Raw genomic sequence first — 22,463 nt, 5'->3', positions numbered from 1 at the left:
CATGGCGTTCCGTGGTACTGTTGTATTTATTTGATTTAATAATGATTCTCTGGTGGTAATTGTGGTTGATCTTGTACTTCTTGTTTTTCCTTTTAACTTTGCTGGTGGGAGAAAGTACAACACGGGGGGATGAAGAGGAGACACCGATGCAACCGAACTGCGGCGTACAAATAAAGTGACTCGATTCTCGAGGGGATTTGGGCAGGAATTTGAATTGTGGTGTCACTTGGGGGTTCTTAAATTAATTGATTAAAACAATGGATGTGGATAAGTCGCAGAAGAGACAATCAGTCACTCCAAAGAATGCCTTTCAATGTCGGGATGGACGGACAGCGTCGGGATCAGGTTCCTGAAACCAACAATCAATTCTGCAGAAAAATAGGAGGGAAAGCCGCAGTGTCGGGAAGTTCTCTCTATTAATAAAGACTAACTAACTCTACTCTAGGGGACACAAGAGACGGTGAGTGTGAGGGAATCCGGATGGATGATTGCTACTGAAACTGGAGCTGAATGACGTTGATGGGAAACTGCCTTGATTCGGAATTTACTGAGGGCTTTTCTTTCCACGGTGGCTCTTCTGGCCTCCAATGTATAACTGTATATGTAATATACTCTTGGTTGGTGACACGGCATCTTCCTGAAGGCTTATACGTATATGATATCTATTCTTTCCTCGCCGGTTCTTATGCTACAGACCGCAACCACCTTCCAACTCCCGATCGCCGTCCAAAATTTCCAGTTGGACTCGCGATCAAGAGGGGCTCACAGGCTTGGCAGTGGGGATGACGGATGACAGCCCATCGCTTTGCTTTTCTTTTTCTTTTCTTCTCATGTTTCAAGCATCAAGCAATGCCGATGATCACTTCCTTGGCCTCCTATAATGGTTGGTGATTATTATTATTATTATTTCCTTCAGATCTTAGTCTGAGGGACCCATCTACCCATCTCGTCTATCTCTATACCGGATTAACCCTTAACCATCAACTAAATCAATCCATCTCTAGTATCTACTCATGCCGACTGTCGTTTCAGCGGAGCATCCCCTCCTGTGATCTCCCGTAGGAATTCCGCATCGGGATGGTGCAGCATGACATGGAAGTGCTCCACGGCATGCACTGACTTTAATGACTTCCAGTTCTTGAACCAGATGACCTACCCTTCGTATTAGTATCTTGAAAAGAAGCATTTCCCATCACCACCACCGCCCCCTGGCGCATTCCATCCAACATTCTAGCCAATACATACCTGATCGGCTGGCATCCGTGAGAGAAACGTCCGTTGCACATACTCCTCAATCTCCTGTCGTGCGCGTGGCGTCAGGTCATCCGTGACCGGATCATCCTCCAGCTCGAACTTTGTCCACACCACCAAGTGAACAATGCCTTCCTCGACTCCATATGGCCAGTCATTGTAAAGAATGCGAATATCCTCTAACCATCACAACCATTCTTAGCACTCATCTCATCTCGCAGGCAGCCAAAACTCATTCGAGGAACGAAAAGGAAGAGGACAATGAATACGAACCATCATATTCAAACGGCCGCCCCTTCGGCTTCAAATCATCCGCCGTCCCTTCTCCCCAGCGAAGCCGTTCCTTCACGACAAACCGCATGACCGATCCATACTCCGCGACAATCTGCTCCTTGAACTCAAGATACCGTCTCAAATCGCTAGGAAGACGCTGAAACCGATCGATCTGGTTGGACCCTGTCCATCATCTATTAGCGGACCACTCACTCACGGACCACGTCCTTCCCCCCTGACGCACGGTGACATTCGGTCGGTCAAACATACGAACGATCTCCTTGACTAGCTCCCACCCCTGTCTCCGGTACTGCTCGTCAGGGGTCGAAAGCACCTCGATGTTTTTCTGCGACATGTCGCGTAGATAGCTGGGACATTCTGCTGTCCATTGCGAGCGGGGAACATTGACAAGCCAGTACGGTAAGGTCTTTGGAGCAAGGCTGGCTGTCGGGCTGAGTATCTTGGTCGAGGCTTTCATATCCGGAGAGTGAATTCCCTCGTGAAAGGTTGTGTAGGTTGCAGCGGACGACATAGCGACGGTCTGACTCTATCGATAGACGAGCGGTGGCAGGGGAAAGAACGTCCGAGTCTATGAAGCGAAAGCATCTAATGTATAAGACAAGCAGCAGGTAAGACAAAACGAACCGGTGAAAAGGAAAAAAAGAAGCAAGCAAGAAAGAACAGAAAAAGCACCGACCGAATCGAGCTGTAAGAGCTGATTCTATTATAAACGGTGACCGGTTCCGGATGCGGTGGCGATGAGTTATTGATTATTGAAAGTATGGGGATGCCGCGACGCCCCGCTGCCCATTCCAGAAGGGATTGACGGTCATGTTATTAAGAAGAGGGGGAGAAGGATATCTAGCTAATTAAATCGAACGCGATGGAATAATATAAGCCAACGCGAGTATCGTCAGATGTCCCATTCATCGTAGCTATCTATCTACTCCCTTTTACTTTTCTGCGTTCTGAGCAGCCGGTGATCTCTTGGAAGCCGTTGCAAACGTCCGCCCCAACTCCACTGTGGAGACCTGTCAGATTGTTCTGCCAGGGTTGAACTTGTCGCTATCCACGGTCCTTTCTTATTCCTTGTCTCGTATAGCTACAGATGAAACATGTCTTAGAGTCACTATTATAGGCCATGTATCTAGATCCACTAGATCATTAATAGTAGTTCTACTTGGCATATCTTGATCTATCTATAGCTCAGTCCCTACCCCGTACAGAGCTGCGATGCTCACACCAGGTATACACCTGCACAAGCACACCACATACATACATACAGTATGCACGTCAAGCATCCCACACATCTTGCAATTGCAACCACCAACACATCCCATATACACATATACACATGATCATGAACTACCAACAACCCCTACACCACCCCAACACTCAACCCCCTAACCTCCGGCCCATCCGACCTAACAACCAGCACCCCAGCCTCCCTCAACTCCCTCTTCGCCTCCTCCCACCCCACCCCCGGATCAACACACCTAACCGCATCCTCAACAAGATAACTCCTCAACCCGGCCCTCGCAGCATCAATCGCCGTACACTTAACACAATAATCCCCAGCGACACCCACACAAAACACATCCGTAATGCCCTTCTCCTCCAACGCCCCCTTCAGATGCACATCCACCGACGACCGATTCACCTCCGCATCGAGGTTCCCAAACGCATCCGCAAACGCCGAGTACATTTCCACCCGGGCATCCATGCCCTTTCGCACGTAGAGGTCGATGTTCTTGGTGTCGATCTCCGGGATGACTTCCGCACCCTTGGTGCCCTCTACGCAGTGGACGGGCCAGAGCCGTTGGGGCTTGGTCTCGGTTTCTTTGCCTGTTGCGGGATTGCTCATCTCGATGAAGTGCTCGAAGGGGAGGTTGTTGGGTGGGGGGTGGTTCGGGGCGAAGGAGATGTGGTTCGGTGGGTGGCTGTCTTGGGATGCGATGCGGAGGGTGAAGCCTGGGTTCGAGAGGAGGGTGTTGATTGTTGGCGCGAGGCTGCGGGCTTCGTTGACGGCGAGGGAGCCGTTCTGGTTTGGGGGTTGTTAGTATAGAGCTGCTGTGTAGTTGAGGGTTGGGGATGGGGATGGGGATGGGGATGGGGAGGGTACGCACTGGAGGGCAGAAGTCCTCTTGCATGTCGACAACTATCAAGGCTGCTTTCATCTTGGATGGTGGCTGTTAACGCTAACTTGGCCTCTGTCAGTTCTGAGTACTGTTAAAGTGCCTAGATCGGTCTTGTTCGATATTGTATGCAGATAGGTAGGTGGTGTCGCTTTGAAGGAAGCGAGAGGAACTGTAGGCAGCTATTATCGCATCATACGGTCGGACTAGTTCTTAGACCCCGCTCGATGGTACGAAGTATTCATCTGGGAAGGATCATGGCGATAGATACCATGTTGGTACTCATCTCGAACAGCCTAGCAAGCCTCAGAATTCAGATAGGATGCAATTTACTCCGCAGTAACAAAAGCCAAGCCCGACTCTCAGTCAAGAGAAATGCCCAGCCTCCATCCCCATCAATGCTCGAGCTGTCCCAATCAGGCATAGTGAGCAGCACGCGGCTTAGTCAGCGCACATGACCACAAAAGGCGCGCGAAATCCGCCGACGCAAACTTCTTCACCTTGTCAACTCAGGGCTGCGGCCCTTCATCAACAACATCCATCCCACACCCAGTAGAACCAGCGTAAATGAATTGCAGATGATGCGAGGCTCTTCTAAGGTATGTATATGCAATGCAAACATCTAGTCCAATCCCAATTCCTCCCCGCAGCATGATGAAATCCTTATATATTGGAGCTGTCTTAGCACATTATGCGGACAAACTTTAATTACTTACGCAACTGTTTACTGAATCCTGCACCCCTTACACTATACTTCTTTGTCACTGCCATTGAATTTGTTTCTGCCGCGGATTCTAATTGTCAGTAGTCATTACAGAGCCTAACTAGTGAACAACACACCTTCCAGCCTCCTTGATACCCCCCAACGATCACTTACCGAATTCATCGCACACCACCTAAACTTAACCTACGGTCACACCAAACGCGGCTATAACACTCACCATCATGGCCTACGACCCCCGACTGTCCAGTGCAGGCACTGCGACCGCTCCCTCCCCTCCACCACCACCCCCACCACCCCCAGAAGCCATGGGTACACCAACAACAACAACCCAACCTCAACCCACCTCGACGCCGAACGAGGCCAACAACAACACGGTCGCAGAATCGGAGTCCTCATCATCTTCCTCATATAAACTCCGATTCTGCACCGTATGCGCCTCCAACCAAAACCGCTCCATGGAAGCCCACCTCCGGCTCTCCACAGCGTCGAGCCCCTTCCCTGTAATCTCCTTCGGGACGGGCTCTCTAGTCCGCCTGCCCGGGCCCTCAATCACCCAACCCAACGTCTACAACTTCAACACAACCTCCTACTCTCAAATGTACGACGAGCTGCTCTCCAAAGACGAGCGTCTGTACCGCAACAACGGTCTCCTGAACATGCTCGAGCGCAACCGTAACCTGAAATGGGGCCCGGAGCGCTTCCAGGACTGGGTGCCGGGACAGCCGCGCGTCGAGCACGTCTCGAAGGGCGATAAGGGCGCCCTAGGTACTGAAGGCGGCGTCGTCGATGTAATCATCACCTGTGAAGAGCGGTGCTGGGATGCCGTGGTAGACGATCTCATGAATAAGGGGTCACCTTTGAACCGCCCCGTGCATGTCTTTAACGTGGATATCAAGGATAATCACGAAGAGGCGTTAGTAGGAGGCAAGGCTATCTTGGATCTAGCGAATCGGTTAAATGAGGCTGCTTCGCAGGAGAGAAAGACCAGTGGTGCCGATGGATGGGAGAATGGAGTCGGTGAGGCGAGACGGAATTTCGATGCTCGCGTGCCTGATATTCTTGCTGAGTGGCAGGAGAAATGGCCTCATTTGCCGGCTTTGTGGACGCTCGCTTGGCTATAGTCAGCTTAAGCTTGAGTTTAGACAATGCGTATGCATTCAGTGGGGCGTCGGGTTTGATATGATTGAATCCTAGATCTGTTAGATCTATATCAGATGCAGATAATGTTTCATCATCCTTAAGTAATTGAATACTATCAATGACCTCCAACTGTTATTCGTTCTCTTATTTATCTATTCAATGAACCTTGTATTATTATTCTATAGCTACTACTTCCCTGCTACTTCTCTCGACTCCTACTTCCGTACTCTTACCTCGAATATATGGTGTGAGGTCCCAAAGGAAATGGAAATACCCTGAATCTCTCCCACCCAGGAAACTTTCATAATATTCTTTCCTACTAAGGATCCAAAAACAGCTAGCTATACAACACTGTCAATTATATATGTCTTGATGTTTCTTATTTTCTTCTAAAGACACTTTCTAGCACCTGTAGCATACAAGACACGCCCGGTATTATACCACCACCCCCTCCTCCTACCCTCTAATACAGATGTATACTTTCTATAAGCAGCACACAACCAAGACCCCTCACCCACAAAGAAGAAACGTATAAACAACGTAATTAGATGAATTTTAGACAAGAGTCAAAAGAGAAAAAAACGCCATCATCCAGCCCGATAGATTCCAACCACCAACTCCCAAAACGAACCAGATAAGTAAATGCGAGACAGACACCCGAAGCAAGGAAAGAGGGTATGAATAGGGTAGGTATCAGAAAAGCTCCCCCCGCTGTCCAGCACCTCTCTCCAAATCTCTCCGTCGACTCGGCTTCCCTAAGCTACCACCACCAGATCGTTCTTCGCGTTCCTCATCCATCATGGCCGTCTCTTCTTCAATTTCTTTCTCTGTATCTTCGCGAAGACCGAGGATATCCGGAGGAATGAAGCTCATTTGCACGCTCGGAGCACCTTGGATATATCGGAGTTGTTCGCGGATGGATTGGAGCAAGCCGGCGAGGTAAGTGCGAGGGTTCTTGTTCTCGAGCTTGCGCATTTCCGAGAGGGGTGGGAAGAGGGAGAAGTCGGGGCCGAAGTGGTTGCGGAAGGTGACGGTTTCGGGGATGTGAGGGTCGATGGTATCCTGGGCGTCGATGAGGATGGAGGTTTCGTGGGCCCAGGCGCGGGAGACGTTGCGCGGGGTGTAACCGCCACCGCCGACGACTAGGAGTGGGAGGTTGAAGGTTTTGACGAAGGCGACGCAGGCGCCGTGGGCGGCGACGTTCAGGTTGAAGCAGCCGAGACGGTCGCAGCCGAGGGAGTCGGCACCGCATTGGAGGACGATGGCGCCGGGGCGGTAGACTTCGACGCAGGAGCCGACAACGTCGCGGAAGAGTTGGATGTAGGATTCGTCGTCGATGCCGTCGTGGAGGGGGACGTTGACGGAGTGGTGGGCGCCTGGGTTGAGGGGATGGGTGGGCCCCGTGCTGTCGAGGCCACCAGTGCCGGGGAAGAAGTTGTCCTTGTCGTATTTGTGGAAGGAGACGGTGAGGACGCGGTCGGTGGACCAGAAAGCTTGTTCGACGCCGTCGCCGTGGTGGACGTCGATGTCGATGTACATGACGCGCGGGTGCAGGCGGAGGAGCTGCAGGATACCGAGGACGATGTCGTTGATGTAGCAGAAACCGCTGGCTTCGGCTTTTTTGGCGTGATGTAGGCCACCGGACCAGTTGACTGCGATCTCCGACTGGTTGTTGCAGAGCTTGCGGGCTGCGTCGATGGTGCCGCCGGCGTAGAGGGAGCAGTAGTTGTAGAGGCCGTCGAAGATGGGGCAGTCGTCCCCGAAGTTGAAGCGCGCGATGTTCTCACTTTGTTCAGGGTTCTCCATGTCGCCGGGGACAACTTGCTTGAGGAAATCAAGATAATCTGATTTGTGGAAGTCGGCCAGCTCTTCGTAGGTGGCTGCGCGCGCCAGGTAGAGGTCCATCGCATGGTGCATGCCGTAGGCCATGACCAGCTGCTTGGTGAGGGTCAGACGCCATGGCTTCATGGGATGGGACTGGCCAAAGTGGTGTGGTTCGACGGCGGGATTGGCGTGCCAGGAGACGCGATATCCATTGGGGCGAGAGATGCCATTTTGTTGGCGTTCGTGGGTGACTTTGCGGTCGACGGAGAAGGTGGGTGCGGAGGACGGAGGGGCGTATTCTTGGACAATGGCGGAGCGGGCCATGAGGATCGATATCGGAGGGCTGTGTGAGGAAATAGAGTCGAGGGGGACCGATCGGAGACGAAGAATAGGCGCGTCAGAGTTCAGATCATGCTGGCATGCGCGGAGAGCGGATGTGGAGGCGAAATGGACGTGGCGGGGAGAAGAAGAGCCGAAGAGAAACGGAAGTGCAGTTTGGAGTTCGAGTTCGCGGCAGAAAAAGCCGACGATCACCTGCGCTGGTTGGCCACGGATTGGAATCCCTGCAGCCCGCGATATAAGCTCAGCACTACGGAGTACGGAAGAATATGATATAGTAACAGGGCTCGGAAGAATACTTTTAGCTATCTAGAAGGATAGCACCAATTCGTGATAATTAACTATTCACATACTATGTAGCATAGATGATTCGACGATCTGCAGCAAACTTGACAGGATCGGCTGCTACCGAGTCATGCTCAAATCCCGAAACATCCCCGAGGGATTACCTAACCTCCGCCGATGTCGGGTGGGCTCCCATGGCTTCACCTTTAAATTCTCCTTCCATCGCAGACTCGGAGGCAAAAGAAGGCGTCTAGATCATAGATAAATCAGTACTTGCAGCGATTGCGGGAGGCGATAACTGTCAACCCACGCGAGTTCAAATCTATAAAGCCACCAGCGCCATCCTCTCAACAGCAACAAGTCTCGACGTCATCGGCACACCCTTCACAACTCCATAGAACGTTGTCATTCTTGACCGACATTTCTTCTACAAACCGCCATCATGCCTATGGTAACTGCAGCTACCATCCTGCGACGGGCTTTGGAGAACCCTGACTCCTTCATTGTCGCCCCCGGAGTCTACGATGGACTGTCGGCTCGTGTCGCCCTTTCCGCGGGCTTCGACGCTCTGTACATGGTAAGTGGCGAATGTCACCATCTTTAAATGCTGGTCCACCGGCTCATCCATCCTCACAGACCGGTGCCGGTACCGCTGCCTCGGTTCACGGCCAAGCAGACTTGGGCATCTGCACTCTCAACGACATGCGCGCCAACGCCGAAATGATCTCCAACATCTCCCCTAGCACTCCCGTAATTGCCGACGCAGACACCGGCTACGGCGGCCCCATCATGGTCGCGCGCACGACCGAGCAATACTCGCGGTCTGGAGTTGCCGCCTTCCACCTCGAGGATCAGGTTCAGACGAAGCGCTGCGGACATCTTGCCGGCAAGATTCTCGTGGACAGGGAGACCTACGTGACGCGGATTCGGGCAGCAGTGCAGGCTCGCCAGCGGATCGGTAGTGATATTGTTGTGATCGCCCGGACGGATTCCCTTCAAACCCACGGCTATGAGGAGAGCGTCGCAAGACTGCGGGCCGCGCGCGATGCAGGCGCGGATGTAGGATTCCTTGAGGGGATTACGTCCAGGGAGATGGCCCGGCAAGTGATTCAGGACCTGGCGGGGTGGCCGTTGCTATTGAACATGGTGGAGCACGGGGCCACGCCGTCGATCTCAGCGGCCGAGGCCAAGGAGATGGGCTTCCGCATTATCATCTTCCCATTCGCGGCATTGGGTCCTGCCGTTGCGGCGATGCGCGAGGCCATGGAGAAGCTGAAGAGGGATGGCATCCCAGGGTTGGACAAGGAGATGACACCACAGATGCTCTTCCGTGTGTGTGGATTGGATGAGAGTATGAAGGTGGATGCACAGGCGGGGGGTGCTGCTTTCGACGGAGGGGTGGACCTGAAGTAGTTTGATGATTGATTTGCGCAGTACATACCTTGGGGCCTACTTGAGGCTTAGAACATAATTGTATAGATGTAAATATGTTGCATTTGATTTGATCCCGGAGTGCAGTAAGACATGGAGGCTGTTCGTCTCGAGGATATAGCGATAAAATGAGAATGTAGGTAACTCAGTACTAATTGTTGCAACTGAATGGTGCTGACTGAGCACCAAATAGGCAATCGTCTAACCCTAATCAGGTCAACGACACGGGATCCGAAAGGAGGTGCTTAGTCACGCCGGATCATCGGGCCCCAAATTGAAAGCTGACGAGTCGCTCTCCGCGACAGGAATAGTATCCGTTCCTCGTCTCGAACAGGGCAGCTGGCCTCTAATTTTAGAGGGCCCCCAGGCCGAAAAGGGGATTCTCAGCCCATCCAGGAAGTCGTCGGCTGATGTTGAGGGCCGAACGTGGCTTACTGTTGGAAAGTCAGCAATTCCTGCCAACCGAGAAGGGGGTTCCGTCGGCATCCATGGGACAGAGACCCAGGGAAACACTATTTATTTACATGTGAAAAAAGTAGTATAGACAGAGAGGTATAGAACAACGCTCTCCTATGAGTGCAAGAGCTAGTTCCCATAAAATCCAAGACAACGTTCGATAGTCCAGCCAGTTTTTGGTGGCCAGAACCTGGCAGGTCGCACCCCCTCGGTGGATTAAGCGACTATCGTTACCCAGACTTGCCGGTCACGGGCCAACAACAGGCAATGACATTTGGGGTGGACTCGGACACGGGCTGAAGATTACCGAGTTGTCGCTGTGCTAAACTCTAGTGGCCCGCTGGCCAGATGGTCCATGGGATGACCAGTGATTTCGATACAGACAGCAAAACTCGATTGTTGGTGTTGTTGTTTGGGGATGCTGACCATGGCTGCGCAGGATGTTTGGAATTCCGCTTGCCGCCGTCCCTGGATTTTGGGGGTCCTGATCAGGGTCCGCGGCAGGGCCAAATTGGGGTTAAGCCGTGGCATTCAGGGTCACTTGGTGGGCAAAACAGCAGGACCCTTAGGGGTCCTGCAAGCCCTTTTTTACCTGAGGCTATACCAAAATTACCGTATCGATTCAAGGTGGATGCAGTGAGAGTAAAAGTCACTGCCTGCCTGCCTTGCCTTTCCACCCGAACGCAGGCTCCAGTCTTACGGTGTGCAATCTCACGGTCTGGCCTGTATTCATCCACTGTCAGTCCATCGGATCAAATCACTGTCCAACGTGGGTCTTGACGTGGCGATGGGCTGGCTCGTTCCTGGGTAACCGGCAGGGAGGCCGGGATTCGACCAAGCAACAATGACCGAAGTTGAAGTGACTTGTTCATGAGTGAAATTAAATTGAACAGTAAAAAATTGGTTCGAAATGACGTATCAATAAGCAGTGCGATTCACTCTGTCGGATTCTTGCGATCGGGCAGCATTCCAGCTGGATTCCATGCATCTAATCAAACCCCGCCCTATCGTGAGGCGTCCACTGATCGATCGTTAGGCGATGAGGTCCACGGAATTCACTTCCTCTGGATTGTTGACATGCTGGGATTCTCAGCATCACTAGTAAGTCAAGAGACGGTGTAGACTTGTTGGAGTGTGTACCTGAACATGATGCAGCACAAAGTGCTGAGTGCATCTGTAAGGTACCAGGTACCGTACGGTATTGTACAACGGCAGGCGCGATCGGCGGGGCGGTTCCAGGGATTGCGAGTCTCGACCTACAAAGCATATCCTATCTACCATTGACTGGTGATGTTATTCACTATACTACCTGCTAAATGGGTATGCTAACAGTCGGGCCTTATCCGAACGTAGAATATAAGTGGGTAATTATTGTGTTTACTGGGTCAATAAATCGAGTTCCAACCATGCTATATCGAGGTATCTATGCTGTACTCCGTATTTGCAGACGAAAGAAGGATTTGGGTTTAGACCCCAAGTGGGGGCCATCCCACCAATGACACGCCATTTTGCAGCATCCGAACGGCAAGCTCAGGAACCGATGCTCGTCTTCAACCAATCAGTCGCCCCCAAAGCCAAGTGACTCCCCTGATCGACCCCCTTTTAATTTAATGAAATCCAATTACAGGTCCAACTTGATACGGAGAGGACCGTTTGATGCGGGAAAAAGTGAAAAAACCATGCAGAGTGAAAGAAAGGAACGATGATAACGAACTGAATGGGAAACTCCCCTTCCACGATCTGGGCCTGACCTTTCCATCTCCTCCCCCCCTCTGGCTTTTCTTATTATTATCTCCTCTTTCCCCCCGGCTCTTCCCTTCCTCTTCCTCTCTCTCTCCCTCTCTGCTCTGCAACTGCTTTGCTCTCCTTCTCGGGTACACATCTCACTCCTTTGTGTGTGTTTGTTTCAAGGCTGAGCGTCCCTATTGGTGTTGCTCGCGTCATTCATTACTCCCAATCTACTCACTCTCTTTCATCAATCGTGTACCCTGAACCCGGTTGCTTTGTTCCAATACAACACCTGTGATACCCATTCAGTTCATTGTTCATCAACCCAACATCATGCAGCTTAAGAACTCCATGCTCCTGCTGGCCGCTCTGACGGCTGGCTCCGCTACTGCTCGCCTGCACGGCCATGATCGCCGTCACCACCACAACGACAAGCGTGACGTCGGCGATGTCGTCGTCGCTACTATCGACGGTCAAAAGGTCTCCTGGATCAACGAGTGGTCCGGTGTCGCCGCTACCACTGTCTCTGAGGCTGCCACTACTCAGGTGTCTGTCGAAGCTGCCGCTACTGTCTCCGTGGCCGCCTCCGTCGTTGCTTCCGTCACGGCGGTTCCTTCTGCTTCCAGCTCTTCCGGCGCAGCCACTGCTAGTGGATCCTGCTCGAGCTGGACCGACACCCTCTCGTCCGGCGATTACTCTCGTGCCGGCTTTGGCAAGTCCACAGTCAGCAAGCGCACCACCAACGCCATCTACTACACCGGCAATGTCGGCAGCCCTTGGGGTAGCAACATCATCGAAGTCGACGCCTCGAACGCCTGCCAGTACAAGCACGTCGTCCGCATTGACGGCAGTGAGACTGACGACTGGACCGTCGTCTTCTGGAACAAGATCGGACCCGATGGAGGTCTGAACGGCTGGTACGGCAACTCTGCTCTGACCCTGACCATCAAGCCCGGTACCTCTCGCTACATCGCCTTCGACGATGACTCTCAGGGTGGCTGGGGTGCTGCCAAGGGTGACAAGCTCCCCACCGACGAGTATGGCGGTTACTCCTGCACCTGGGGTGAATTCGACTTCGGTAACACTAGCAACGAAGGCTGGTCCGGCTGGGACGTGTCTGCCATCCAGGCCCAGAACGCCAAGCAGGAGGTGCAGGGTATGAAGATCTGCGACCACCAGGGCAGTGGATGCTCCAGTATCTCCAAGTCGGCCAGCAGCGTCATCAACGCCTACACGGCTGCCCTTGCTGCTGCCGATGGCATCGGTGGTTCCCTGTCCTCCGGCCCCGTCCGTCTCCAGGTCACCATTGACTTCGAGTAGATGTGACTTGTCATTGATTTGTTCAGATTTCTTTATTTCTTTTCAAATATTCCCTTCGGTAAACTTGGCTTGGGGTTAGGGTGTTTTTGTGTGTGTGCAGGCCTGCACCGGGTCCTTCGGGGTCTGACCCTCGCAGCTGGAAGTGAGGGTTACATTGCACGTCCGACCCTTGCCGTGCTGCCAGGATCTGCTTGCATGATACGTTCGATTGTACATACATCCATATACCACCGTGATTATTGAGTTATGAGTAACTTTATACTCTAAGTTTCAATCCTTTAATCGTGTTTTTACATAAGTGACCATATGATTAGTATTTATACTCTATATCTTAACTTGTAAAGTATCCTAAGTTCTGCATATTCTCTCAACTGTTACTCTGATTGGTAAGCTGCATCTTGCTAACAATAGCCATCTCCCTTATCTGTACACCTTCCCCATGCCTATCTAGTATTTCAGACCCGGCTTGCAATCAGATAGAAATATGACAATAACTAATACAAATGAGTTTACCACAAAGCTAACGAATATCATTAGGCTCTAAACATGAAATATAACTCCCTAGCATCTAGTTATTTCCAATCTATTAAGTAGTTCTACCCGCTCATCGGCTTAAGAAATCCATTCCATAAGTTGATAGGCATTTCCATTCTCCTTGTCATGTATAGGATTAAACCGGGCTAAATCTGCATTGTAACACTTCACAATGAGGAATGTGAAAGACCCCCGGACATTATACGATAAGAGCTGGGGAAGCTATAAGCTAGTTCGCTCACTCTAGCTAAATAAATAATCAACTAACTCACTCCTCGAAAAGATCTGACTACCAAACAAAAGGTCATTGCACTACGACAAACACCCACCCACCACATATTGGAGGTTATTGCCCATTTGTCAGGTATAACGCGGGTAAGCCAAGTTCAACGTGCGGTCTTCTGGATCACCGGTTACTTACTTTGTCTAACGTCCGTATAGTATGTACGTCCTTTAGGCCTAGCATAGAATATTTGGACTGGTACGCTCTTGGGAAGCTGTTCCCGATGCGTCGAATCTACGATTTAAGCTTCATACGAATCAATCTCCCACAGGAAAGATGGCATGTGACTCCACGTCTACCAGCTTGTCATGGCTGAAGAATAACATGTGCAAAGTTGGTCAATATAACATATAACCTGTATTTCAACCCAAGGAACAAAATGACGATACAGATATGCTGCATGTGTTTACCATCGCAGCAGGGTTTTGTAATATACTTGGCACAGCAATTGAACCATCTGAAGATCAAGTTGCGAATGACAGAATCAAAGATCCAAGCGACTCCCTTCTTCGCGCATTTCACGTTGGTGATAAAGGTAAGCTGCAAAGGCAAAGCATTCCTGGTCATGGGAGCAGAACTTTATCACATTATCAGTGAAGTTGTTTCCGGCGTTCAGTAGTTGATGCGCATCGAGCTGTGGGTTATTATATTGGTCCTCGGAGTATTCGAAGATTTGATAGGAGTTGACACTTCATGAGAATGAAGATAAGATGATCAAGAAGAGTGGGATGGATCTCGAGGGTTTCATTTCGGCGGATGAGTGCCGGTCGAGGAGGAGTGGGGTATTTATAGCTGGGTTGACGCTGTAGGTTAGTCGATGGAATGACTGGAGATGGTTATGGTGCTTGCCTGTCTCTTATCGATATGAGAACTGTGGAAGTGCTTTCCTTTACCCTGCACCTGTGACTGGACCATACCACTTAAGACGATGGTAGATTCAAAATTTACAAATATCTGGCTTGTATACAAAGGGTTGATATACTTCATAGTGAGGAGACAATGAAATGCAATCATCGAACTGCTATAGCGATGCTGTGTGCCCCTCACCTACCCACGCAGCCGTTATCCAAGCACGTTTAGGCCATTAATCAATTGTAGGCATTGCCGGAGGGATTCTAACCCTGCCAGTGTCTCACCTGCGTAGTATCGCATTGCACACCAAAGCACTTGGGACCCATTTGCCGAAGCTCTAATCGGGGCTCGTGAGCCTGAAGCAGGCTGAGAGAGACCTGCGCGTGCAACCTCTATAGCACGATATCTTCGTCGAAGCTGGAAACCAATCAGCCTGACGCTTTCATCCATGTGCGACGGTGCCTTTCTGGACAGTACGGTAGCTCTATCTTTTAGTGGATCTATGTTTTGGCACTAATATTTTATCAGTGAGGAAGTAGGCAGCTGTCTCACCATCGAAAGATATCCAACTCCCAGTAAAGGCGGGGCACTTAGCAACAGCTAGTAGGCTAGTAGAAATTACATGTATACCTGGGGAAGTTCACCTTTACAGGTTCCACATGGGCAATTACCCCCTTTTGACAAGTGGTGCGAGCGAGTGTGCACCCCGCATCCGGAATATGTTCCCTGTAAGGCTGAAAGGCCCGATCAACCGCTGGTTAGTTAAATAGCTGGAGAACAGGAACCCCAGTTCCCCCATATCCTAAGAGTCAGTCCCCATTCAACTCCCAATCTCTCCTGTCATCCCTCCGTCACCATGATCTCTCCAGCAGAAGCCATCATCGCCATGTTTGGCGGGGTGGTTGCATTGAATATACACCTCATAATATCGAACTTTACTTCAGTCCCTCGGACTCTTATTTACCATTCTCTTGACTCGACGTATATCCTAGCTCTACAGGTGATGGTCGCGGTTTCTATTGTCCGGATGTAATGCATCATCCTGGATCAGCCATTCCAGCTCCGATCGAGGAAGATCAAAGCCCTTCTCTTTATTTACGCTCCTTTCCCAATGCCGCATCTGGTTGATGTGGGTAAATACCAGGGTCCTTCCGAAGGTGTGTGGACGTTGGTGCTAAAAGATAGAACGCACGGATGTCGGCCATATAACAGCTATAACGTCCAAGTCTCTCGATGGCTGGGACTGGGAGTAAGATGAGTCAAGTCTCATTCTAGGCGACTTTTCGCGTGTCTCGTTTATGTCTGTTTGGAACCAGAATGCTTCCAGACTGCATATGATGGCGCTGCCCAATGTTGGCCAGGATCAATCTATTGATGTACCTGAAGATGAGCCATTTTATGTCAAGGCGTTCGCTATCATGAGAGGCCAATTTTCAGCCAACAGAGCATAGTTTTACTGTCTCGGAAGGAAGCATGGTGGAAAAAATCTCTGCAGTAGCGTGGATTGTGGGCTCGTAGCAGTCCGTATATACCTCGCTAGGAACAGGCAGGGGTCCGAAACATGCCATGAGTAGGAAGTAGTATACGGGGGTCCTCAGAGTTGTTTGCAATGCGCATTATAAGAGACCGATGCCTAGTTTATAGAGCCTATCTAATTCAATCAGTCAGGAGGAGAGGTACCTTGAATCGGTAAGATGAATGGAGACGCTGAGGCTGGCTCATGTGATAACTTCCTCCTGGCCCAATATTTGGGCACACTTTACTGCTGACCGACCAGATATTGCACCACATCAGCTCTGCCGAGCTCAACCGGTTCGTGCAGATGAATCTCGAGGTACAGTTCTGCTTGATAGTGCTTTCAGCTGTCATCAACATAAGCTTGTTCGAGCGTAATATCCGATAGTACGTCCATGGCAAATAGCGACCTTAGCCATTTGGGCTGCAATAGGCTCTTTGGTTGCGATCATACCACCAACCAGTTGCAAAGTAGACGCTAGTATCTTCTCATTAGTACGCAAAAAAAGGTCTGTATCGTTGGTTGGTTTCTTTGGGAGGCGTGGAGGGAATGTCGAGGTGGACAAATGAGTACCTAGTACTATCGAGCGCCTTCCTAGACATCCCGTAGTTCTCCCTGAGGTTAGGAACACAAGACAACACAACACAACACACTACTTAGTAGTTATCCAATTATTGTTTGGTAACCAGCTAGTCAATTAGTACTACTTAGTATAGTAGTTCGAATCAAGATAATCGTTTCCAGCCAATTAATTGCACAGTACACAATGAACAATAAACCGCGTGCTGTTGGAAAGCTACTTTAACCTACTAGTTATATCAGCTATCACTGTGTCTCCAAGGCCAACTTATTGCGTCAGAATATGATCTCCCGCTTATACTTCTCCATGGTGTATTCCCTAGCTTCATCTCGCCATCTGGAGACAATACTAGATACATAGGACTGCAACTATTCTCCCAGTAGTATACTTATCCTATATTGCCTAGTATGTTGTCATAGGTGTCGAAGTGAGAGTATACTAGGAGAGAAACATATGGTCCTGTTATGAGTTTGTTTTACTTGGGATTAGTACAATAGGTAAGTAGCAAGTAAAGTACTCTTGACTTTGCAATGAAGGTAGGTAATACACAGATTATACTTTTATGAGAGGATTGGGGTGGGTTGCGTTCAGGTGATTGTGGATGAGAGTAAATGTTCTCTTAACATGGCATCTAGTATCTATATCTCATCCAGACATATGGATACTGATCAAGGCGAGTGAGTATAAGGCCAAATCTGTGGGGGTCATATGTAGGTACTATCATATATGAGAAGGAGTAAGAGTAGAGATAATTGAAGCAATTACTACAACGACGCACTCTACGCTCCGCTGGGAATGTTTGACATCTGAAGATTCAAAAGAAACTGGTTGGCTACTCTTACACCACACTGGAGGGAAATACTTAATAAACAATCTATCTAATATACACTATAGATCAAGATCACGCAAAACCTTCATCGCGTCCATTTCAAGATCTAATTCCTCCTCCTTTTTCCCTTCCCCTTCACCTTCCTCGTCATCTACCACCTCGAACTCTCCCTCCTCGTGTACAGGATGAACAGCCCGTGTCCAACCCTTCCGAATCGACGGTTGGAACGTAAGATACCCAACAAACGCCGCAACACTCACAACCGCATACCCAACCGACAACCACACATCCTTCGACTGTGCGGCGGCAAACGCCGACATCGTCCTACGCTCAATCCCACTCAGCTCCCCGTTGTCATCGATCGCCTCCTTCATCCGGTTATTCAAGCGGATATCCTTCCAGATAGGTGTCGCATCCGCAAGGGTATTGTAAAGGGTGCTTCCAATCGTGGCCAACCGGGCACGTTGCGGTGCCTGCCATGGCAGGATCGATGATCGTGATCTCTTAGTATCATCCAAGGGAAGAGCATGTTCAAGCTCGACAACACCGAAGATCTCCTTCACCATTCGCTCCGTATACGCCGTCACCTGGGGTGCCTTGCTGCGCATCGCATCCTTCAGCCAGGGGTTAGGCAGCTCCGGCACAAGCGCCAGACTCAAGTATCCCAGCGCCAGACAGTCCAGGCTTGTAGGTCCGTCCTCGCGAGTGTGCAGAAAGTATCCCTTCCCGTTGAGGATTTCCTCGAGCGGCTCGAACAGTTCCGCGGTCAACGCCTCCAGTTTGAACTGGTTCTGCTGCGCCGTCTTGCCGATCAGGGATGAGACGGTGTCGCGCGGCTGAGGAATGAGGTTCTTGGGGATCTGGCCTGCTGCGACAGCGGCGGAGTGGTCACGTTTCCGTTGGTCTTCGATGGCTTGTATGTCCAGGGAGGAGAGGCCGAGATGTTCGGTGCGGGTTTTGGCGGCGCTGTGAAGTTTCGGGGGGAGGATCCATTGGTTGGGCCATTGGAGGATGGCGCCGTAGGAGGGAGAGGTGCAGTTGTAGTAGTTTTGGCTGGTGACGTAGAGGGAGAGGTCGAGGAGGGATTGAGCGCGGGATTCAAGGAAGGCGGAGAAGCTGTTGATGATCAGTTAGAACTATCTCTTCTCCTGATCGACTATAATATCAAAGTACTGGGACGTGGGAAAGCATACGCAATGTTATCTGCTTTTTCGAGTCCATCGAGACCCTGATCCAGGTCCCAGTCGCCGTTCGAATACTGACGGAGGTAGTCGACGATATTGCGGAACCTGCTCACCCATGTTGAGCCATTTTTGAGGGCAGGTAGTTCGCCTATGAGATTGGATGATATTAGTCAAATGCGTCATTAATCCCACAAGTGTAGAGCAGGGGCCCTCCAGAAACTAGTATTCGGAGAATAAACCACTCAGATAAACATACAAGTCGGCGACACGGAAGGATCACTGCTTGCGACGAGCACCCAGGCGTCCTTGGGCACGGTCAGGGATAGATACGTAATAGCGGCGAGACATTGCGCATCAATAGACGGCAATGAGAATGCCGGACCCCAAATATGAAGTTCCAGAACCATCTTTTCCGGTCGTTGCGGCGATGGCCAGACAGATGGAGGTTGCGTTGTTGGACCGGTGCTATCACGTGGAGATTCCGTCGCCGGGCGGCGAGACTGGTCGCCTGAGGCTGACAGGCAACCATTCCAGCATCAACTAACTACTCCGTATCTTTTGGAGTATCTACTTACTACGGAGTATACACATAATAGAGCGGGGAAGGAATAAGCATGATGTGGATCGATCCCACGTATGCCACAGGACGTAGATATCATCCTGCCTGATCTAGTAAGTGGTTGGTGCGACTGGCCAGTGCAACAGATACAGTACAAGCAGCAAAGTAGGGTCATCGGGTATGTTGAGATGGCATTGAGTAAATTAAATCCATGGGGATTTGGTTTCACTTTGTGTCATTAACCCCTCCTTTTAGGCGAGGGAATCAGTCTACTAATCGGTCTAAGTATGAGTGATTTTCTTCGCATCCGCGTTCCGATCGTAATTGATGATAGGAGAAGGGCCTGGGAGTTTGAAGCTAGGGAAGTAGTCAGATAACTAACTAGCTAGCTAGTTGGTAGCTATTCAGCCAAGTAAACTGACTGACCGGTGTATATGCGACACTCAAGCCACACCTACTTACACCGTTACTAGTAGAGGTAGTCAACAACTAAGTTAGTAGTTAGTGGTGTAGTAGTATATACCGGCTCCCGCAGAATTAATCAAGAGATGTCTGCAGAAGTTGAATGACACCCACTTAGCGCTATGACTACAACAAGAAAGTAAGATTTAATTTTACCATATCCATCTCTGCCACCCAATCCAGCACATGGCATGACATGCTCAATTCCGGGATTTGACATCGGCCTAATGAACTAACGCTCAGTCCCTGAGTGCTTACATTACGGTTTAATGGTGAGCAAAATAAATAAAAATAACTAAATAGTAATAACGGGCTCCAGGTACATCCGGGGTCAGTTGACCTGCGATCGGACATTCGTGCTAAACCCATCTAAGGTTCAGAGAACGTGGAAGACAATAACAGAAACAGGGCAGGATTATGGAGCTTAGGTCGTACCTCTACCCTCCACCCCGCCACGTATACCCGTTATATCGAAAAGCGGGCAATCAAGGCACGGGTTTCTCGGTCCTACTAGGCAGACACACACATGCAGGTGGGCCGGTCCTTGAACTGGATGAGGTATGTAGATAGTAAGTACCTCATACATACACATACACAGTAATCTACCTATAGAGAGAGGGAATAAATTATCAGCTTATCATTCATCAGCATTCTGTTTATCGTCAGGCTACCCGCATCCATTTATCCATTCATCCATGGCATGCGCTTGGCTTCCTACATATGCAATGCAGGTGGCATGTGGTTTGCTTGGCGGTTACGAGATTAGATTCCACAAGTTGGGTGGGAGGGTGAAGAGGAGGAAGAGGGGTCCTTAGAACCGGTCTTTGACACACAAACTATCCAACCAATAACCACTTATTGGCAAAGATAGATAGTCAAGTCGGTTCCTGTTTAGTAGTACTAAGTCCTGCGGTAGAGCCCGTCGTATCAGGTGCGCCACCCGGGCCGCGCAGGCCAGGGTGCGTACCTCGCAGAAACTATTGCATCAAGTAAGAAAAAAAAGCAATATTGCAGTACAACTGATAAGGAATTGCGGGAGAGGCGGAAGACTTGTGTTTCTTTTTTCCCCCTCGCTTAGATCACCGTATATGATCGAGTCATAACCTTGTCAAATGCCGCTATCTGATTACTCAATTCAGTGCGGTACATGCGCCAAAAGAGGGACTGGGACTGGCGCTAAAGGTGGATGGAGGTTCTCCGTACTACAAGAGGGGGAGGGGGGATCGCAGCGCTATTGATTCAGAATCCCTGCTGGGCTGCGCTGTTGTTACTCCGCTGCTGAACGTTGCCCTGTGTGTCTGTGTATGCTTCCTGTCGATCTTCTTTAGGGAGGGGAAGTTCCCCGCGGTCACACAGGTTACTCAAGCAATGCACCATGCAATTCTGCAATGAAGTTATCATGAGATGCTTACAGTACTACAGTATGCGTTGTTTTAAGATTGCAAGATAGGAAGTAAATGGTCAAAGAATTTGATAGTCTCATTAGCAATGTCAAAGCGCAGCCAAGAATGCGAAATGCCGCTGGGTATATTAAGTCTATTATACATGCCGTCGATTTCAGATAAAGCTCAAATCCCGAATGTGGATGATAACAATCAAGATGGTACACATGACTGGAGAAAGGAAATAAAAGATATTAAGTAATTGTTGAACCCCATGTGCGAATGGAATCCAAGGTTTCCGAACAACGCATTGACATTGGTGGGGATCGTGCGATCCATGCTGCAATTGGGTTGGTCGATGAGCAATACCCGAACTTGCACATGAAACTCGTATGCTCGCGAGTCTTGTCGTCATCACTTGGTGTTGCAGGGTCCGGTTGCTGACAAGGCTGGTTGGAGATAAATGGCCCGAGAGTGGGGAACCAATAGCGAGTCACAGCATCATGGTCCCTCTTGTCGAATCGGGCCCCCCTGCAGTGCGATAGGATCTGCCGATCACTCGACAGCCGCGTGAGCTGATGCAGTGCAACGATTCGATGTCGCAATGTCAAAACGTCATTGTAGATTGGGAGCAGAGAGCGCCTGCGCGTGGTCCCGGAGAATAGTATGGAGAATTAAAGACCGGCCCAGGAGAGGCTTCCGTGTGGCGGTGGTAGTAGCAGAAAAGTCCGAAAGATGGCGAATCGAAGGTTGTTGAGAAATGCGAATAAAAGGTACAAGTGGAAAGGAGCAGAGCCATAGTGTAATGTCCCAAAAACGAAATCGTGATAACCATATGCCGAAAGGTGCAACTCCCATGTCATGAGAGACTCGAACCGGCCCACATTGTCACTGTTCCTGGCGGAGTTGTTGGGAAGAGCTGTGGTTGAACCGGCTGAGTCTGTCGGTCGTCAAGTTCATATCAAGTGAATTGCCCGTTGTGTTTACTTGGGGAGCGGAGGAAGAGGACCCTTTGGCGGGGGACCAGGGCAAGGAGGGAACTGAGAGGTAGAGCCACCGATGGAAGGCATGGTGATGTAGTTGTGGATGATGGTAATGGGTGGTGTGCGTGGTGATGGTAGTAGTGGTGTGAAGGAAGTAGTAGTGGTAATAGTAGTGTGGTGGTTGATGTAATGTAGTGTAGCACGCGAGTTGTTTGAGAGGATTGAAGTCGAATGAAACCAAGAGGATTGAAGAAGACGAGGTCAGATGGGCGTCTAATATATACTTGAGAGCTTCCCTCAATTTTCTGTGCCCTTATTTTTATTTTTATTTTTTGAAGAGAAGACTAACCGGGGTGATTGGCGCTGAACCAGAAGTAGAATAATAATAATGAA

At 50.2% G+C, this 22,463-nt stretch overlaps 9 protein-coding genes across 9 annotated transcripts; 5 read left to right on the top strand and 4 right to left on the bottom strand.

Annotated features, from left to right (window-relative positions):
* Positions 1-870: 870 nt before the first annotated feature.
* BO87DRAFT_407577 (GIG1 family protein) lies at positions 871-2,387 on the bottom strand. The gene is made up of 4 exons (XM_025626085.1): positions 1,795-2,387; positions 1,525-1,707; positions 1,246-1,430; positions 871-1,152 (listed from the first exon to the last, which is right to left on the bottom strand). The coding sequence occupies exons 1-4, from the start codon at positions 2,054-2,056 to the stop codon at positions 1,012-1,014; spliced, it is 771 nt and encodes a 256-aa protein (XP_025478852.1). The 5' UTR covers positions 2,057-2,387; the 3' UTR covers positions 871-1,011.
* A 515-nt stretch (positions 2,388-2,902) lies between these two features.
* Positions 2,903-4,003, bottom strand: BO87DRAFT_361165 (nicotinamidase; the record flags this gene model as incomplete). The annotated part of the gene is made up of 2 exons (XM_025621578.1): positions 3,651-4,003; positions 2,903-3,565 (listed from the first exon to the last, which is right to left on the bottom strand). Exons 1-2 carry the CDS (start codon positions 3,699-3,701, stop codon positions 2,903-2,905), a joined length of 714 nt encoding a protein of 237 aa, XP_025478851.1. The 5' UTR covers positions 3,702-4,003.
* Positions 4,004-4,167: 164 nt separating this feature from the next.
* ssuA (RNA polymerase II subunit A C-terminal domain phosphatase) lies at positions 4,168-5,640 on the top strand. The gene is made up of 2 exons (XM_025623579.1): positions 4,168-4,258; positions 4,468-5,640. Exon 2 carries the CDS (start codon positions 4,605-4,607, stop codon positions 5,502-5,504), a length of 900 nt encoding a protein of 299 aa, XP_025478850.1. The 5' UTR covers positions 4,168-4,258; positions 4,468-4,604; the 3' UTR covers positions 5,505-5,640.
* A 294-nt stretch (positions 5,641-5,934) lies between these two features.
* Positions 5,935-8,049, bottom strand: hosA (histone deacetylase HOS2; the record flags this gene model as incomplete). Its single annotated transcript, XM_025626771.1, has 2 exons — positions 5,935-7,910; positions 8,040-8,049. 2 exons carry the CDS (start codon positions 8,047-8,049, stop codon positions 6,217-6,219), a joined length of 1,704 nt encoding a protein of 567 aa, XP_025478849.1. The 3' UTR covers positions 5,935-6,216.
* A 364-nt stretch (positions 8,050-8,413) lies between these two features.
* On the top strand, positions 8,414-9,883 carry BO87DRAFT_361155 (isocitrate lyase/PEP mutase family protein; the record flags this gene model as incomplete). The annotated part of the gene is made up of 2 exons (XM_025621577.1): positions 8,414-8,548; positions 8,608-9,883. 2 exons carry the CDS (start codon positions 8,414-8,416, stop codon positions 9,382-9,384), a joined length of 912 nt encoding a protein of 303 aa, XP_025478848.1. The 3' UTR covers positions 9,385-9,883.
* Positions 9,884-11,520: 1,637 nt separating this feature from the next.
* aspf4 (allergen Asp F4) lies at positions 11,521-13,241 on the top strand. The gene has a single exon (XM_025623578.1). It carries the CDS (start codon positions 11,920-11,922, stop codon positions 12,904-12,906), a length of 987 nt encoding a protein of 328 aa, XP_025478847.1. The 5' UTR covers positions 11,521-11,919; the 3' UTR covers positions 12,907-13,241.
* Positions 13,242-15,394: 2,153 nt separating this feature from the next.
* BO87DRAFT_438951 (uncharacterized protein) lies at positions 15,395-15,822 on the top strand. The gene has a single exon (XM_025627908.1). It carries the CDS (start codon positions 15,432-15,434, stop codon positions 15,606-15,608), a length of 177 nt encoding a protein of 58 aa, XP_025478846.1. The 5' UTR covers positions 15,395-15,431; the 3' UTR covers positions 15,609-15,822.
* A 1,680-nt stretch (positions 15,823-17,502) lies between these two features.
* On the bottom strand, positions 17,503-19,114 carry BO87DRAFT_377527 (mitochondrial import receptor subunit). Its single transcript, XM_025623577.1, has 3 exons — positions 18,941-19,114; positions 18,694-18,832; positions 17,503-18,616 (listed from the first exon to the last, which is right to left on the bottom strand). Exons 1-3 carry the CDS (start codon positions 19,089-19,091, stop codon positions 17,560-17,562), a joined length of 1,347 nt encoding a protein of 448 aa, XP_025478845.1. The 5' UTR covers positions 19,092-19,114; the 3' UTR covers positions 17,503-17,559.
* Positions 19,115-20,122: 1,008 nt separating this feature from the next.
* BO87DRAFT_397902 (uncharacterized protein) lies at positions 20,123-21,270 on the top strand (the record flags this gene model as incomplete). The annotated part of the gene is made up of 4 exons (XM_025625345.1): positions 20,123-20,263; positions 20,437-20,485; positions 20,865-21,018; positions 21,183-21,270. The coding sequence occupies 4 exons, from the start codon at positions 20,123-20,125 to the stop codon at positions 21,268-21,270; spliced, it is 432 nt and encodes a 143-aa protein (XP_025478844.1).
* Positions 21,271-22,463: the final 1,193 nt, after the last annotated feature.

Source organism: Aspergillus neoniger (assembly GCF_003184625.1).
Source record: "Aspergillus neoniger CBS 115656 unplaced genomic scaffold BO87scaffold_20, whole genome shotgun sequence".
Classification (NCBI taxonomy): domain Eukaryota; kingdom Fungi; phylum Ascomycota; class Eurotiomycetes; order Eurotiales; family Aspergillaceae; genus Aspergillus; species Aspergillus neoniger.
The sequence above is the reverse complement of the archived record's forward strand: the minus strand, read 5'-3'. Positions and strand labels throughout refer to the sequence as shown.